General features: G+C 39.1%; 1 protein-coding gene across 1 annotated transcript in view; it reads right to left on the reverse strand.

The window, feature by feature from the left end:
* Nucleotides 1-13093: 13093 nt before the first annotated feature.
* The window catches only part of dchs2 (dachsous cadherin-related 2), a 48793-nt gene continuing 42429 nt past the window's right edge, over nt 13094-19457 (reverse strand). Inside the window, exons 19-20 of the mRNA XM_030129129.1 lie at nt 19161-19302; nt 13094-16151 (exon numbers count right to left, since the gene is read on the reverse strand). Of these exons, the coding sequence (XP_029984989.1) occupies nt 13540-16151; nt 19161-19302 (2754 nt within the window). The 3' untranslated portion in view covers nt 13094-13539. The remainder of the gene's footprint in view (nt 16152-19160; nt 19303-19457) is intronic.

Below are 19457 nucleotides of genomic sequence, written 5' to 3' on the forward strand. Positions count from 1 at the left end.
TATATATATATATATATATATATATATATATATATATATATATATATATATATATATAGTGCAGACCTCCGCCAAGGCAGATCAGTCCCCCCCCAACCTGTTCACCACCAAAATTTTATGATTTGTTCCTTGTACCAGTATCAACATTTCCTGAAAATTTCATCAAAATCCTTCCATAACTTTTGAGTTATCTTGCTAACAAACAAACAAACAAACAAACAAACAAACAAACAAACAAACAAACAAACAAACCCCAACGAAAACATAACCTATATAATAATATGATAAATGATGGTAAATCATGTGGAAACACTGTCGTCTTCCAGAACACTGATTCACCAGTAAAACCCATGGGGTTTGATAAATGACAGCGGTTATAGATGCTTGTTTTTATGTTCAGTTAATGATATGTTTTGCTGAAAAAGTCACCTTTGAATTCAGTCTGAACATGGTCAGTACATTAAATACAGGAAAATACTCAATTTTTACTGCAAATACAAAAGATTATATTATAGTAAATGCTGATAAATCACTAAGAAAAAGTTATATGTAGAGAAAGATTAATTTGGAAGTCCCCACAAAAAAAAACTTCTGCATCTTTAAGGGTTAAATTATCTTCCCAGGTTTTAGACTCCTGTTTCGATCCATTATTTCAGAGTTACTTGTGCTGGAGTGGATGTGATTTCAATGTCAGTTCTATTAACAGACTGAATGTGAACAGGTCTTGTATGAAAAATGAACGAACAATGAGTGTCATCAAACATTAACATCAGCTCTGAACATACTGAGTTCAACCAAATAATTTCTGGATCATCATTGTCACACAGCATTTGTGTGATTTCATTTAGAGCAATAACAGCCTTATTTTCTGAGAAAAAGCCCTAGAAACAGTGAAGAAACCCTTGAAAAATGTGAAATACATACCAAGATCTGCATATTTTTAAAGATACCTGTAATAGTTTTACAGTGTTAAGTGGCTTTAAAGTCCTCCTTATGAAATCTCCAACATAGAATACAGATCACAAACTTGATTCTTGTCTGATTATTTGTCTGATTATTCATTGATTATGTATGTTATCTTTTTTTTTTTTTTTTTTTTTTTTTTTTTACCCCTTCAAGTATTTTCTTGCATTTGCCACGGTTTCACTGCAAGTATGAAACTGTTCTTCTTTTCTTCTTGCCTAGAAAAGTGCATTAAAGTCACAACTAAAAAATGCACCATGACATCGTGGCGTTAGGGTCTTATGATTGTGGTATAAAATCGAATCTTTATTTTGTCAGCAGTAGTTTGTCACACACATAAACATGCACCACACACCGAAATTTGCCTTCTGCCTTTAACCCATCACTAGATCACGCATCACACACACTGCATGCTAGGAGCAATCAGCTCGCCATGTCAGGCGTCCGGGGAGCAAATGGTGGTGGGGGGGTTTAAGTGCTCAAGGGCACATCAGCCAACAAGTCTCCATCAGTCCAGGGAATCGAACCAGCGACCCTTCAGTCACAAGCTGACTCTCCAGCCATCTAGGCCACGGAAAACCTAGCAAAATGAATAACTGATATAAAAAAACTAAACCACATGTATTAGGGAAAAAAATGTGCTCAATGAAAGTATAATACAATATGAAGGTATATTATTTTTGGAGATTGCATTTAAAAAGTACATTTTTTGAGCTCAGTGGTAAAAGTGTAACTGATAGAACCAGCCCTAGGGTAAATACACTCAAACACAGAAGTACATTGTCATTCAGTGCGGTACTCGTTTGCAGTATCTCCACTACTGTTTTTTTTTTTTTTTTTTTTTTAACTACAGTGTCTGATTTTGGGCACATAGAAAGTTTATTTTCCTCCATGATGTTCTGCTGTTCCAAATGAAAGTCTTCAGAGCTAAAAAGAAACAAGTCCTGAAACAAAATAACAAAAAGCTCCACTGAACAACATGCCAGTTTCTACTCCGTGTACCACCATCCCCTCCTCAAAACTTTGTTCCTGACTTGGCTATGCTATCCCACACCATGTCTGTATTAATTTCCATCAAAAACAGGCACAGAGAGGCACTCTGGCATATATCGTCCCACACACTTGTCAAACATCTGAAAAGAATAGAAAGGATGTTCCACATGGTTCTGATAAAAACAGAGGTAAGCTATGGTCACCGAGTGCAGTTTCTGTGATTAATTCTTTATGTAAACTGCAGCGATACATTCGTGAAAATTAGAAATAGCTGTGGGGAAAATGGCAGCATTATAAATAAAAGCGAAAATTGCTCCCCATTATTAATAAATCATGCTAATTAACATTTCTTTATCCTGCTGTTAACTGTGCCCCTTTCGTTTTGGGAAAAGAAAATGTGGAAGAGAGAGAAAACAGAAAACATTTGGATTGTTTCCAGCTCGCAAATGAAGCATAAAGCAGACTCTTAGCGTGACAATGTTTATATAATCTGTCAGCAACACAGTCTAGATGAACTTTCAGATGTATGGAAAAAATATCTGCACATGTTGATTGTCTGGAGTCAAAGCGCCCCGACGATACTGAAGATTTATGACAATTTGTGTCTTTCTCACAACAGGCTAAAAGACAGCAAACAGATTTCTTAAGTCTCCCATAAACTGAAACTTATCGACAAAATAAAAAGTTGATGTGAAGACGTTCATTTTTGCAACTACAGTATAATTACACTAAACTAATCAGAGTCAAAACTGCACATTATTTTGTGATGTTGCATGTTGTCGTCATTTTCATCCTAGATTTAGTGTTAAAAAGGTATTTAGTGATGTGTGATTTGCTGTAGGTCCAATATTTGTGAATTTTCTCCGATGTGGGGTTAATAAAGGCTTATCTTATCTTATTTAATTATCATTTCTGTCCAAAAAATACACTTAAACAGCATCAATTCTGTTTCTGTGTCACATAAGACAAGACATGCATTGTGTTGACATAGACAGTTAATAAAACTAAACACAAGCCTTTTCTGTTGCTCAAGTAGAGACTTATTTTGCAGTAGGAGGTAAAAGGGAAACAGACACAACAAAATGACATCAAACCCTGGTAGAACAACCTCGAATAAAACACATATGACCATTAAAAGGATCCACTATAAGACGATTTCAGTAATGTTTGTATATTTGCAGCAGAGCCATGCAAACATTTCTCATATACAAAATGCAATAGTAGCTAAAGACATTTTGCAGATGTAAAAAAAAAAAAAAACATTCCAGTTAGTGCTAAAAAAAATCCCAAACTCTATGTGGTAAAAGGCTATAAAAACAGGAACAGTTTGTCTTGTCTTTACTAAAGGCTGCAGACAGTTAAGTGATTGTGATGGAGCTGTGCGTCTGTATTCACTTTTTTTGTTGTTTTGTGGAAAAGCAGTTTTGTTTTGTGGAAATAAGTCACAGAGTATTTACCGGTACTTTTAAATGAACTTCATGCCAGTGCCTTTAACACAGCTGCATGGAAAGTTAGTAACCTAATTCCCAATGGGTGCTGTCGCTTTTGTGAGCTAATGAAATAACCTACAAAAAATAAACTATGGCTGCATTTCTTACCAGATACATAGACATGAATGAGAGAGCTGGAGTCATTTTGGACAAGCTAATGCAAGTAGGTAGCAAAATACATCATGGTATTGTAGTACTATTTAATGTAATGTCTATAAACAACTACAGGGATGATGCGGTTTTATAGGCTAACACAAAAATTAGCATCATGCCATTTCAAAAACAACCAAAAAAAAAAAAATTAAAAAAAATGGATTTTTCATTAACCCTTTCATGCATAGCGGTCACTACAGTGGACAGCTATTGAAAGCTCTTCTCTTGTATATTTATGGATTTTGTTGTTATAGTTCCATATCAGTCGACACAGTGGAGACTTATGCATCATCCCGCCCACTGTAATTCATACCATTAGTGTAAATTTACTGTTCTAGATAAGCTGGATCTGCAGTACTGTAACATGTTTGAGTGTTGAAGGGGTGGGGATTAAATAAATTAGACTTCTACCCACTCCTTTTCGAAAGTGCAAATGAAGTCATGTATATGTATAAGTTTTGTTTTTGTTTTTTTGTTTTCTTCCATGACCTCCTAAAGACTAAGTAAGATTACTTTGTCTTGTTGCATATTTGAAATAAACTAAAAAAAAAAAAAAAAATCAATTGCTTGTTATTGTTACTAAACTGCAATTAACTGTTTTTTTTGTTTTTTTTTTTAAACAAAAAAGTTGGGGTTTTTTTTGCATATTATTTCCATGAAATGAGTAATGACTAGTATTTGAGTTTGTTAAAATGTGAGAAAACAGCAGATTAGCAGCATTAAAAATGTTTTTATTTCATAGTTTTCACATAATATGTCAGTAAATCCATGTTTTTTTGCTTCAAAAATTAAACGCATGGTGTCAAACGGACATTTTTGGAACTCCATGAAAAATAGGTTCATAAGAAAATTTTCAGTCGCATTGTTTTTTTCATGCCTAAAGAGGAATAAAAATACTCAGGAAATAAATGTTGATTAAGGTTCTCATAATTCATGCATGAAAGGGTTAAAGTTGTGGACTATTGATTAAATAGGATTCAACAAAGTTCATGATATTTTATTATTTTACTCAGCAGGATGATCTGAGGAGCACTGCGATGAACTGGCAGTACGTCCAGGGTGAACCCCACCTTCACCAGTGGGTAGCTAGGAAAGGCTCCACTACCCCCATGACCCTGTCTAGGATAAAACAGTTCAGAGGATGAATGAATGAGATTTGAAAATATACAAAATGTATCAAGCACAAAAATGACATGTAAATAGTTGTACAAATGTACTGAAATCAAATCAAGTGACATATTTTGGTGGATTGAGGAAATACGTTAGGGAGCTGATGGTTGATATACGGCAGAGCCAGGGAGGAAAGTTCACAAGCACCAACTGTTTCAGTAACAGAGGACGTATTCACACCTGGAAAGTCCTTTAATCTGCTTATTTGGTTCGGATCAAATGCAGACTTCAGTTTTTCCGTTTGGGTCGAATCACATTCTTATTGGACTTTTTGCTAGTGGACCAAAATTTGTCAACAGAAGCATGCATGTGATGACCTGCGCTGACATTGGACAGAAAAGTGGGGGTGGGGTGAATCAGAAACAGTGGGTTTTGATGAAAACAAACATGGAGGTCCTACATGACTATGGACCAAATGTCAATGAGACATTCATCTCCTCATTGCTCCACATCTCATGGCTGCTGCTATTAGCTCTGGTTACCCATGCGGCTTGGCTACTTCCAGTTTTGTTGATTACCCACAATGCCATGTGGCTATAGTGGGTCATCAAGCACAAAAAGGCTCATGGTTCCTTGGTTTGTTTCAGCTCGAGGCCGGTTATATTTTTATTCCTCCGCCCCCCGAAAAGGAGGCTAGGGGTATTGTTTTTTGGTTCGGTTAGTTAAACACTTTAGCAGCAAAAAACTACTGGTTGAATTCATACCAAATTTGGTTTATAGATTGCCAGTGATCAAGAATAGATGTGATTACATTTTGGGAAAAGTAGGTCAAAGTTAAAATTATTTATGAATTTTTCAAATGTTTTTTTTCTTCCATTTATCTATAATGGGCGAAATTTCAAATGTCTATAAAAACATCAATTTTGTTTCAATTTACTTCAAACTTGGCACATATATAGTGGCAATTGCTATGCATCACTCTGACAAAGCTAAGGCTTATGTATTTTTTCACATTTTGGGTAATTTTTTTTTCTATTCGTTCCCCACTATTTCCCTAGCGTTGTGGTGCTACGCCTTTATAAAGTACAGGGAAATCAGTCACATAAAAACATCCATAAATTCATCATTCCTAATCAACTCATTCTGAAAAAAAAAAACAAAAACAAAAAACTTGTTTTGATAAATAAATGCCATTGCCGAACTGATTAACATAGACACGTCAGCTGGATCGATGCCAAAATAAGCTACCATACATGCAAGGGGTGGGGTTTGTTGTGCCTGGCACCACTTGTTGAAAACTGTTTGTGGAGGCTGTTTAAAATGATGTTACGGGTTTTAGATCAGTAGTGTCTCAGACCACCACCTCTGTTCAAGGAAGGATTTTCCACTTCCACAAAAATGTCGTCTTTGACTCCTCTAACACTTAAAGGTGGGGTATGAGATCTTAGCAAAACAGTTCGAGCAAGCTACATTTTGAAAACACTCAATTGAAAAGTCCAAACCCCTTTCTTCAGACATCCCCCCGAAGCCACTCCTCCAGAGTACTGGTACACACAATGCTTGTTCTCAAGGGTTCACGAAGGCTGCACAGCAACAATTCATCTGACTCCGGCGGCCCCGATACATGCATACCTCATTCAGTCTCCTCTAACCCCCCCGCTCTGACAGAACAGCTCCAGTTCATACCTATCTGACTAATGTTACATTTCCTACTGATTTATGTTTTTGACAAAACAGTTTACTGATGAACTTTCCATCCTAATATAGCTAAAATAGCCAAGCTCTGGCTCTGGCTTCATTTCCTGTACAAGTGCTCCAAGCCTCTGAGAACGCATGATTCATGCATGAAGAGGGGTACGCGCAGAGGGGGGAGGGGGAGGGACAAATGGCAGTTGAGTTTGATAGACACGTCACCGTTCAATCATTTCGACTGGGTGCTCAAAATGATTGGATGGTGTTTTTTCAGTCCTATCCATTCCACAGGTGACTACATTTTTTTCTTTTTGTGTTAGAGCATTTAATTAATTGGTTATAATTGGGGTGTGAAGGGGATTTTAAGCAATATAGTAAAAAATGCTCCAGGAAAAAATCTCGCATCCCACCTTTAAGGTCATTAACATATGGAAAAAACAACCACCACAGACCACTCCCACTACAGGTTTATAAGTCCACCTCCCCCCACCAGGATTTAGAACAGAAGACGTGTCTGTGAAGCCGGTTACCGGACGTTAGTCTGGGGTTGTCTGTCTTCTATGTTTGTCTGTCATTTCCTGTTTTATTTTGTTAAGTTTTCCTCATGTATCTTGTCTGCTGTCTTTACTTCCCTTCCTGTTTGGTGTTCACCCTTACCCTGATTTCCTGACTCCGCCCTAATTTGTTCCACCTGTGTCTCGTTGTCTTCCCTCCCTTTTGTGTATTTATACCCTGCCTTTTCCCCTGATCAGACGCCAGTTTGTTCTCTCTTGTAGATAACTTACCAGCGTTCTGATCCTGTTTGTTCGTTTGCCTTACCGTGTTCGACCTGTTTTTGTCATCCGTTTTACCTGTCTTTTGCCTGCTCCCTGTCGGTTGTTGTCAGCCTCTATCTGCCTTCCTGGTTTTTTGACGCCTTCGCCTGATTATTCGGTACGTGAGTTTTGCCTTTCCCTATGTCCTGTCGCCTGTCTGATTGCCTTCCTGTGCATGACCTGTTTCCGTCCCTGACCTCCCTCTGCTTTCCCCTAGTCGGCGTTCCGGCAGTAAACCCGGTGCCGAACCGTGGGTTCGTGTTCGAAACCCGGTGGACGGTTCAGACGAGGACTTCCTTGCCCGCTGTCCTCAAGATCCTGCTCTTTATCATTATCGTACTAATTGTATTCAATAAACCCTGTAAACTTTTACATCCGTCTCTGCGTTCTGCATTTGGGTTCTGGGTCTGTGCTGAAAGCATTACAGTGTCTTAGATGAGAGATGAAACGTTTTCAAAAGAGCGAAACTAGTCCAGTTGAACCTAGAAAAACCTAGAAAAAACTACTAACATTGTGTCATGTTTGTTACGGAGCTTCTCTACATTACAATGTGAAAAGAAAAATGTGAGAAGAAAAAAAGCTGAATATCCCGTGGTGTTTTCCAGCCCAAGTTCGGTCTGCACTGCCAAGTAGAGAACACAGAGTCTAATCCACACCATGTTTCATGTAAGACGGCTTTAGAAGAATTTAGGTGTTCCTGCTGTAGCTTTACGTGCAACAGGTGGAAATCATAATGAAAAGCTCATGCTCAGGACATACTAGTCTGTATTACATAGACCCAAATTTACTGTTAGGTCAAGTCTTGTACCTCTGGCACCAAACATTACAAAAAAAGATCAAACCGCTACAATTACATTTAATTAGATTTTCATTTGTCTATGTTAAAACTTCCACTTTAGGTAAACATGTGACGTAAACTGCAGGGTAAATACATACGGTACTTCCTGCTTTTCCAGCTACATTCAGTCATACAGGAAATGGATCCAAATCTTTAATATAAATATAGATCGAAACCAAGTCCCAAAACAATCAGCTGTTACCCCGTCTGCACTGAAACTCCACAACTGCTTCTCTTGTAACCGGAATTGTTTCAGTGCATCATACAGCCTCAAGTCTCCTGAAACACAAACCAGAAAATGCGGAACTTGTTTGGAAGCCAGTGACTATCTCAAGAGACTGCAAATCGAGATAAATATGAAATTCAAGCCAGGACGACGACGCAGCTGTGTTTTATTTGTCGCAATTGCGCTTTTTCCAAGTGACTGTATCGAATGGTAATCTTTGCTTCTTGTTCAAGGGGAAAAACAGTTCAGGGGGAAGTTGTGAGTGTGTAGATCTGACAAGTGATGATAGAATACAGAAAACCTGCACGAAGATGGAAATGAAGGTTTGAGGGAACATGCTATTTTAGGGCTCATGGGGACCATTGTGGGCAATTCGACCTTTGTGAGGGATTTAAGTTTATGTGCCAAGAAATGGTCCTTTCTACTTCCTTTCTCTTCTCCAAATGTAGTTTGACTAAGTGACAGGCAGTACACAGAGCAGATTTTTGTCCAGTTGTGAGGACCTGGATTTTGGAGCTATGCACTGAAACACAGGAGCTTATTTGACCAGATCACTCGATATGGTGAGAGATCTCCTCCATCGCCATGACTCTGAGGCCAAGGACCCACTAAACTCACAAATACAGAGGAACGCAGAGGTTGTCAAAACCTTCCGAGGTGCAGAAGAGAGGTTGAACTGAGTCAATAAATAATTACGCACTATTCTGTGACTACATATATGACACATTTGGCTTGGATTGGACTGTTTATTGTGCTTTAATGAAACTATCTGATATAGACTTTAGCTCCTCGGCTTCCTCAGCTCATACAGTCCCTGAGGGCAGAACATTTAGATTAACAGCAGACCAAGTGGAGCCATGTTGAATCACTTTGGATTTCTTCACTTTTCTCAAAGGAGTAAAAATCTCAGATGTCCAGATCACTAGTCGTTTTTTCATTGACCCTCAAATTGCGTAAATATAACTTGCGCATAAAAATGTACCTGATGGAAAAACGACAATTTCACCCAAAGTCTCATTTTTCGATTAAAAGTTTTTGTGCTGGCAAGAGGTGGTTTTTCGGGGGTAGTGCAAATGGTATATCACACAAAACTGCAATGGAAAGACCTTTTTTCACAACTAGAGTCAGGTGAATAAAAAAAAACGGATGTTAACGTATCTTACAACAAGCAAAGAAGAAGAAGAAACATGTCGCGGTATGTGTGGAAACACCAGGAAACCCAATCATTTTTTAATTTAGTACAAGATAGAGGGGTAATATATAATTATAATGAATATATCTGTAAATCAACACCATATTTACGTTCGTCGCCATGTTTATAGAATGACTTCTCGTGTCTTCTCGCTATAATAAATAAACAAATCATCGCATTTGTGATTTAATGGAAAAACTGACTTCTGTTTTTTCAACATTTAGTAAATATCGGCAAAGTTTTGCGCAGATGTCCAATGGAAAAACAACTACAGTTAAGGACAACGCGGGTGTGTTTAAGATGTAGATTTAGGTCAAAAAATACAGAAATTCAGACTTGTTAGATCATAAATTTAACAGCATGAAAACATTTGACTGTTTTGACAAACACTGAGCCAGAGGTTTGTGTCTCCAGTTGGGTTCAAACCTGACAATGACTGAATGCAACTTGTTTCCCAATGAGAAACCACCGATGCTGTGATCCTGTTAGAGGGACCGATTTTAGGAGACAGCTCATCAGTACTGGGATTATTCTAAAGCCAAACTTAGCAGTGGAAATTGCAGTACGAGTGGTGGATTATTCAACCTGGCATGCGCACAAACCAAAAATCAATACAGCTGAAAGTGATCATGAGTACAATAAATCTACAAGTAACTGTTTATGTTCATTTGAGCAATGACTCACAAACATAGAATACCAGAAAATATCAGGTGAATTAGAGGATATTTATACAAAGAATCTGACTTCAAATCAAACAAATATAAGGATCAGTAATGCTTAAAACAAACAAACAAAAAAAAACGTGGTTCCAGGCACAACAAACCCCGCCCCTCGCACATATTGTATCTTATTTTGCCATCGATCCAACTGATGTCATCATGTCTATGTGTGTGGTGATACCTGCAGATCAATTGCTTCTGTATATGTGCCAAGTTTTAAGTAAATGGAAACAAAATTGATGTTTTTTGTACATGTTTCAAATTTTGCCCATTATAAGTAAATGAGGGACAAAAAAGACAAAAAAAAATTATAAATTTTAACTTTGACCTACTTTTCCAAAAATGTAATGAGATCTATTCTGGGACACTGGCAAGCTATAAACCCAGTTTGGTATGAATTCAACCAATAGTTTTGCTGCTAGAGTGTTAACAAACAAACCAAACCAAAAACAATACCCCTTGCCTCCCCTTCGGGGGGCGTGGTAATTTAAGAGTTCAACATCATGTCTTTAATTGAGGAAGTAGAAAAGCGTGTGGGATCCAAAACCACCACAAAAACCCTGCTTTGAATGTAACATTTTCACATGAATGCACAAGAAAATTAAAATCCATACCACGTTTTATCGCTTTAGATATACCCAACAAAATAAACATGAGAATACTTCTTAGTTTCAAAATTGTTTGCATGTTTATTAATATTAAAACTCATACAATTGCCTGGAAACTGTATATACCATATGATAAAGTGCTGTTTATTAACAAAATGTCCAAAGGCTACAATCAGCACACACAGAAATTTCACAGATGGTTTCTATTTATGAGAACAAGAAAGACAATATATCCACACAAACTGAGTTCATATCAAGTTAGTGTGGACAGGATTGGATGAAGTCTGCATAAAAGATTCAACTATATCAAAATGAAGAGTTGTCCTACACAGAGGGAATACAATAAGTCCTACTTGTCAAGGGATTTTATTGGCATTTTATTGGCAGAGCACATTAAAGATGAAAATAATGGGAAAAAAATGGGATCTGATTTCAAAACCTCACTTTTTATGCTTCCAAGAAGATCGATATAACCACAGAACAATGTCGACTTTCTTTGGTTATTAAAGTTAAATGACTGTGAAATGAATTGCAGTTTAAAAGCTAAAACCAACTGCACCGACAAAGTGTTTCATTTTCTGCACATATAAAAATGTTTACAATAAAACAATCTTTAATCAATCTGCAATTGCTGAAAAATGTGAACATCTGCTTTTTATTCAATGTGCTGCATTAAAAGAACATAATGCAAAAAAAATGAGTGCAAGATTTTGGACATATTAGGTTTACTACAGAAGTGTGTTATGAACTCAACCTCAATCTAAGTAATTAAACAACTGCCTGGATCCCCAACAATTCCAAAAGAATGAGAACAACTATTTTCATCGAGGATTTATCACCGTTTTCTGGACTGAGGGCGCTTTCACACCTAACCTCACTGTGTCTGGTGAAAAGTGGTGGTCTCAGTCCAGATCAAACAGAGCCATGGTTCAGTTTGTTTCTAGAGTGAAAACACTTTTTTGGATGATTCAAACTCAGCCGGTGATCGTCAGCCACTTCATAAAAGAAGAACAAGTACCAAAACAAGGAAAAGGGAGCCACAGTAAAACAGGACAGAAGGAGGTAAAACTTGTTAAAGAAATATGGTCAGATAAGTAATAAAAAAGGGAAAGACACAGAAACTTTGACTGTATTTTCTGACAAAATATGAGAGGATGAGCAAGAAATGTCTCCTGAAGATAAGGAAACTGCAGGGACTACCAGCTGAATAGCAAGCTGAAATCCCACCCATTGTGGCCCATCGGACCTAACTTTGGACAAAAATATGCAGTGGTCAGTGATGAAAGACAAATATTTTTTTATCCAAAGTGAATTGTCTCAACATTTGCACATAAAATGTTTGTCAAATACAAAAGATAATTTTATGAGCCAAGAAAATTGCAGTTAGCGTCAAAGATAGTAAGAAAACACTCTGACCTGAAGAAGCAGAAGAGTATGGATGGATGGATGGATGGATGGCAAGAAAACATCTGGTTTTATATTAAACAGTTCAATGGACTGCCTCTCTCATGTGAGATGTCATCAAAATGGCCGTTACCTTGGCATATTATATCGTAGTCTTGGAGACTGAGCAGTAAAAGTATTAAAGTAGTGATATATAGATATTTTTTAAATACAATTATGCATTTTAAAACATTTCCCTGTGGTCTACATAAATTGTAAAGGCTATGCTTGGGTCTGAATTATTCATTAATTCAACTCCACAGGTCCATCTTCAACCCTATTTCTGAGTAATGACACCAGAAAGGTGGTTTGGAGCGCTGGCCCTTTAAATGCAAGTGAGCCACTTCAGGCCCCACCCCCTCCAGGTTGTTGACTGTGCTGCTCTGTCCCATTCAACCAACAACTGAACATTTTAGGTAATCGGCTCAAAGTTGGGACATATTCTCAGTATGGACTACAACCGCTGCTGCTGCTTAACAATTATGTCGTACTCGGAAAAATGTTCATCGGAAGTCTTGACCTTATATATGGAAATATCATGATGTAACTAGTTATAGACGTAACAAATTCAGCAGGAATTAAAACAGGTTGTAGAAATCCACTAGATTTTTGCCAAAATGCAGCACCTGGAGGGTTCAAATACAAACTTTTTAAACTATTAGGGTCCAAATACACAAATAAATGAACCAAAGACTGATAAAAGTGGGTTTAGCTAAATAGGACCCCTTTAAAAGAGGTGAAAATCAGTAGTCTGGTGATGTTGAAACAGTGGCGGCATCTGACTTTCCAGCAGTCTTTACATTTACGTGTTTTCACAGTCCGACAGTTCAACAGTCTTACCAGAAATAGAACAGTATTTTCATTAACTTTCACATTGGCAAATATCATAAGTGTAACTTGTCACATAACTCAAGCGGGATCAGAAAATTACTTGTCTATCACTAGTCACTCTAATAATTGTTTTTCTGGAAATAAGATCCAATGTGGCACAATCAGAATGGACAGGACTTCAGCTCTCTATTGACAATATGTATGACATAGGGTAGGAAACGCAGCCCATGTATGTAGATGATGATGACAGGATGTAGGTATGTCATGCAAAATTCTTTGGTTCACAATGTTAAACCATAATTAACCAGATTACACATATACTCTGGCACATACTTATCAAAATATTAATATACTCTTGATGAATCAAAACATACTGTAACTGAACTGCTGAGATGAACACGAAGATCACATAACTTTAAATGGAGGAAACCTGCAGAATTGAATCTCACACATTCTGTTAATGTGTCTACACTTGTATTTCTGCCTCCAACAGGCTAGCAGTCATTGGCCCTGAGTCCAGTCTGATACCCCCCACTCCAGTGTCTGAGACAACTGGAGAGGCATTAGGGGTCCGAATGGTGAGAGAGGACAGAGATGGGGAGAAAGTGGGAGTCATGGCTGAGGGGGTGAGTCCAGTATTTCTGGCTAAGGGGGAGTAGGCATATTTACGGTAAGATGGTTTCCTACTAAGGCTCGGCAAGCGCCCTGGCTTTCGCGGAGGCACAGTCCTAATGCCTGGCTGAGCTACTCCTGTTATAAGAGGTGGTGGGTTCATGAGACAGCTAGACTCAGCGGCCAAATCCTCACGTCCACCTTGGAGCTCCTCATCAGGGAGCAGCCCAATATCTGTAAAGACAGATGCTAGATTATGGTAGCGAGGCTCCCAGTCCAAAAGGTAGTCCCAGTTGTAGCTGCCCTGCATCTGCTCCTCAGGACAAACCAGGGAAGATAGAGAATCGGTAGAGGCTTGGGCTTCTGAGAGAGGGGCATACCCTTTTGTACCCATACTCTCCTCCAAATCCCTCACCCGAAGAATTGCTGGTAGTAGTCCTTCACCTCCGCCTTCTTCTTTAAAGTGATGGAGGCTTTCTGTGCTAGCCATTCCTGGGATTAAACATTTTTTGAAGGCTAAAAGGTGTTCTGGTCCTACATCGATAGAGTGGCAGCAAGTATTATCAGCAGGTAAAGCAGAATCAGGGATCTCTGAGGTCTGGTTGCCTTGAACTGGTTCATCTCTTTTACGGTAAAGGTTCTCATTTATCCACTTGATCTCCTGATCCTCTGCGGTTTCGCCTTCTGCTGATCCACGGCCACTTGAGTCTGACTGACTGTACAGGGTTGGTACGTCCTTTCTTGTCACCAAGATGCTGGGCCGCCTCATCTCCTGCAGACAGATTACACTTGAGGATTGTACACTAGAGCCACAGAAGGAGCCTGTGCCATTGTTTAAGTTTGTAGCAATGGCAGCTGCCTTTTTCACTGCAGCCTCTTTGATCTTGTATGAAAGAACCAGACCCACAAAAATGACCAGGATGAGGAGGAACATCAGCAGGGACACACTCAGACTGAGCATGTGAGTATCAAGAGGAACCCCCGCCAATGCCTCTGCCGAGTTTGAGATATTGACAAAAACTGGACATGTGGTGGTCCTGGAGCCTACTTTGGGACTACCTGCCAACACAACCAACTCTACCATGTTCTCACTGGCATAGCTGCCTCTTCTGCGATACACAGGATCTGAAACAAAGATGGCACCAGTTGTTTTATTTATTGAGAAAAACTGTGAAGGGTGCAGAAACGAGTACTCCACCAGCCCATCAATGCCACCATCATAGTCCATTGCCATGACAAAGCCAATGGTTTCTCCTGGCTTTGTGTTTTCTGGCAGGAGAAAGTGGTACTGCTTCTGGGTGAAGATGGGACTGAACTCATCCATTCCCTTAATGGCCACCTGCACTCGCACTGTCGCTGCTTTGTCTCCTTTGTCCTTGGCCTCCACAATGAAGCAGTATTCACTCTCACGCTCATAATCAAAGGTCTGCCTGGTGTGAATGTCACCTGTGAAGGCATCAATAGCAAAGGCTTCTTTCCTCTCAGGGCTTCCACTGCCATAGTCCATGAAGCAGGAGGACAGTATAGAGTAGGTGAGCTGGCCGTAGACACCCAAGTCATTGTCAACAGCGTGGACTGAACAGGCATGGGTAAAAGCTGGAAGATTCTCCATCACGGAACAGTTAACAACAGGGAACATGAAGTAGGGAGTGTTGTCATTCTCATCCAACACCGTGATGAAGACAACTGTGAAAGCAACTTTACGATCTTCAGATGATTCACTACCATCAGATGCTCGAATGGTCAAGGTATATTTTGAATCTTCCTCATAGTTGAGCGACTGGTTAACCACTAAAACACCAGACTGACGGTCCAGCTTCAGGTGTCCTTTGCTGTTTCCTGATATGATATCATAATGCAACAGGCCATTGGTTCCCAAGTCTGGATCCCGAGCATTGACTTGCACCAACCTGGTACCCATGGGGCTGTTTTCACTGACCTGGACATGGTACTCTGTGTTGGAAAAGACGGGGGCATTGTCATTGCAGTCACTCACAGTCACCATGACAACCGCAGAACTGTTCAATGGAGGTGTTCCTCGATCGGAGACGCTCACAGTTAACGTGTAGCTCTCAGTGGTCTCACGGTCTAAAGGGTTACACAGAACAAGTTTTCCAACGTTTTTCATCACATTCTCAACCTGAAGCATTTTTACTTCCAGACAAAACCGCTTCTCATCATTCCCTGCGATGATGCTGTAGTCCAGATGTGTATTTTCGGGGCTCCAGTCCTGGTCATCTGCAGTGAGTGTCAGTAGGGTGGTTTCTGTTGCTGTGTCCTCTGGGACGGTGAGGGTGTACATGTCCTGGTGAAACACAGGTGCATGGTCGTTGGTGTCCAAAATCATTACATCTATGGAGGTGACACTGGACCGGAGAGGATCGCCATGGTCTCTGGCCTCAACCAGAAGATGGATCGGGTTGCTGTTTGTGATTGCCTTCAAAGGCTTGTTGGTAAAGACAGACCCTGCAAGACAAACATGTAAAGCCGTCAAAGGAGTAATACTCTACAGTAATAAGTTTTCTTCTTTTCCTTTCGGCTGTTCCCTTCAGGGGTCACCACAGTGAATCATCTTCCTCCACTTAACCCTATCTTCTATGACACAAGTCTATAGCTCCTTTGAGCTGCTTTTAGGTCCTGGTCACATTTGCCCAGTGTTTGTTTAGGACTGAGTCTCATTTTTCTGCTCTATAAGCAAATAAAAACATATACAACTTCTAAATGTGTTGTTTTTTTCATCTGGAAAAATGCAGGAACTCACTTGTCAAGCATAATTTGCAGGATATTAAACAGAAAATAAATTAAAACAAAGCAGTCAGGATGTTTTCTTTGGTGTGTTCGAGGGTAATTAGCCCAATACATCTGATGCACTCATAACACATCATATAGACTTCAAGAAACTTTCAGACATCATTAGAACTTTAATGATAGTCATACCATTGTTCTTCATGTTATACAGAGAATGTTACTCAAGTAGGCAGTCCTAGGAGGGGGTATCTGTAGAACTGATATTCCAAGCTCTCAGTAGCAACAAATCAGTGCTATGTATCCTCAGACTGTATCATTCACTGAATAAAGTATAAAGTTCATTGTTTATACACATCTATTATGGTATTATTACGTTTTCTTCTCCAAACTAAACCTCATACTTTTACACAGTCAACATAACACTGTGCCTAATCTTCATGTGCTTATAGTTTACATAATAGCTCTGTTAGCTTAGCTCTGTTTTCAGACAGAAAACAGCCACAGTAAAACCACAAATCACCTCTGTTTTCTTTACGGTTTGTGTTGTCAATAGCTGAACTAAAGATCTGTTTGGAATCCAACAAACAAGGTCAGAACTGTCACAGTTTAGTCTGAACCATGGATCAACAAACAGCAACTTAGCAAAGATAATAACATCCCATAATAACTTTATACCTTCATAAGCCTCATAATCACTGTCACCTCTGTAGAAGAAATGCTGCCATTTCATCATCAAACTCCATTCTTTTCATTAACAGCTGAGTCCAGTGGAGAAAACAACAACAGTGATTCTAGATTTTATCACTTTGTCATTTTATTTCATGGTTTCTCAACCTTTTTTGAATTACATCCCCCTAATGACATCAAGAGCCTACTGGTGCCCCCACCCCCATGCCTGAAAAAATTGGGTAATTGTAAAAGTAATGCGACAGACCTATATGAAGAAGACGTGGTTTGTTATACAGCTCTGTATATAAAGCTGCGAGAGGGTGAAAGTGAGCTCCACTCACCTTATCATTGACTACTTGCCCCCCCCTACTGGTGCCCCCCCATGCCCGAAAGAATTTGGGTAATTGTAAAAGCAACGCGCCTGACCTATATGAGGAGGATGTGGTTTGATATATAGCTCTGTAGATAAAGCTGCGGGAAGGTGAAAGTGAGCTCCACTCACCTTATCATTGACTACCTGCCCTCCCACCCACCCATGGACCTCAATCTGTGTGTGTGTGTGTGTGTGTGTGTGTGTGTGTGGGGGGGTATGAGCCAAGTGATTTATAATGTTGTGACATGTGCTTGCGCCCCCCCAGGAGAGTGTCCACGCCCACCCCCCACCCCCCAGTTGACAACCACTGCTTTATTTGACTCTAAAAGTTGTTTCTTTGTGGTTCTCATCCCATCTGGTCACTTTCTGACACACTGGTCAAAGGCCCCATGGTGTTAATTTTCCTCACCATGACAGACCGGCAGAGTGACTCACTACACCCTCAACTGGTCACATAAATCCACCGACTCATAGGTGGAAATAAATAATCTACAAACTACAGTCTAATACATTGGCATCTTGGTCAAAAATTCAGAGCTCTTTATGCTAAACACCATGATGATTTAGGTGATTTTTAATATTTGAAAGTATAAACTGACCAACAAACTCATCACGTATCACATACAAATACCCTACTTGTTTCTGAATCAAATACAGTGTATTGAGTTAAAGCCAGATTGCCCTTGTCATTACATACAGCAATACAGCGTTATTTCCTGAGTGAATATTGCTTAATGAATTCCATGTGCAGACTAAAGGAGAACATTTTATCATGGGTAACAATAAAGCATTTATCCATGCAATTTATTATTCCACTTCGCTTCCACTTAAACCTTTTCCCAGTATAACTTTATTAATTCAGAGGTTTTACCGTAAAGCAGCAGCATCCATTGTTGTCGACTATATAGACATGGAAAAACTGAGAGCTGCTGCACCACAGTAGGCACCATATCAGGTTTTTGGATTCATTTTAGATGGCTTTAGTCAAAACTGATGCAAATTTCACTTTCCATTAGTGCCTTCGACCACAAAATTGGACAAATAGGCCTACATTTCTCAGATATTAAACTTTGGGGTTCAAACATGATTGAAGCACATAAATCACTCTGGTGGAAAAGATGGGCCGGCATTTAGGACGGCTGGTTTGGTTTGATTTCAGCTATGTTGGATTTTTTTCTTCTTTTTTTTTGAGACTTTAGGGAGTTTTAAAAAGGGAGATAAAAATAGTCATGGCTCTCTTGAAGCTTTTTATCTCAATAAGTTAACTAATTGCCTTTTCTGATGCTGAATTTCATTAAGTCTTCTCTCTTCTCCTGTCATGTACACGTCCAAAACTACAGAAATATAAACAACGGAGAAATATACTGCTTCTAACATAATAAAAATTCAAAGTAACCTCTGAAAACCAGCCTGTGTTTCTGTGTGTTGTTTTTCCTCTGGTGTTTGGCTCTTAATAAATGCCAGAAAAACTGATTTTATGGGAGAATAAAAGAAAAAAGAATGAAAATCAACCAAACCAGACAGCCATGAAAACTGTAAGCCACGAAGTAATGTCTTAAACAGAAGAACTCAATTTTTACACTGTGTTATGGATGTTTTGTTTTTTTTTATTTTGGTGACTCTTGAACCTCTTTATCTTCTATTTATACACACAATGTCTTTTCCATCAGTTTAGCTATTCTTACCCTCATCTGGTTTGATGTAGAAGCCTTGTAAAGGAGATGAGAGCAGTCTGTAAGTGACTTTGCCGCTGAGTCCAGAATCTCTGTCAGTAGCAGACACCAACACAACTAATGTGTCTGCTGGGACCAACTCTGACAGCTCCACCTGCAACAAAGAACGAATGAGGTGAAAAGTAACCAATGACAAATGCTGTGTTATTTGTCAGGTATCTGTATATTACTTAAATGCTCATTTTTCTGACCAATTACACAATTCATTGTTTTCCATTTTGTGTTTGCACCCACATGGTTTATTACAGA

Source organism: Sphaeramia orbicularis, chromosome 1 (assembly GCF_902148855.1).
Source record: "Sphaeramia orbicularis chromosome 1, fSphaOr1.1, whole genome shotgun sequence".
Taxonomy (NCBI): domain Eukaryota; kingdom Metazoa; phylum Chordata; class Actinopteri; order Kurtiformes; family Apogonidae; genus Sphaeramia; species Sphaeramia orbicularis.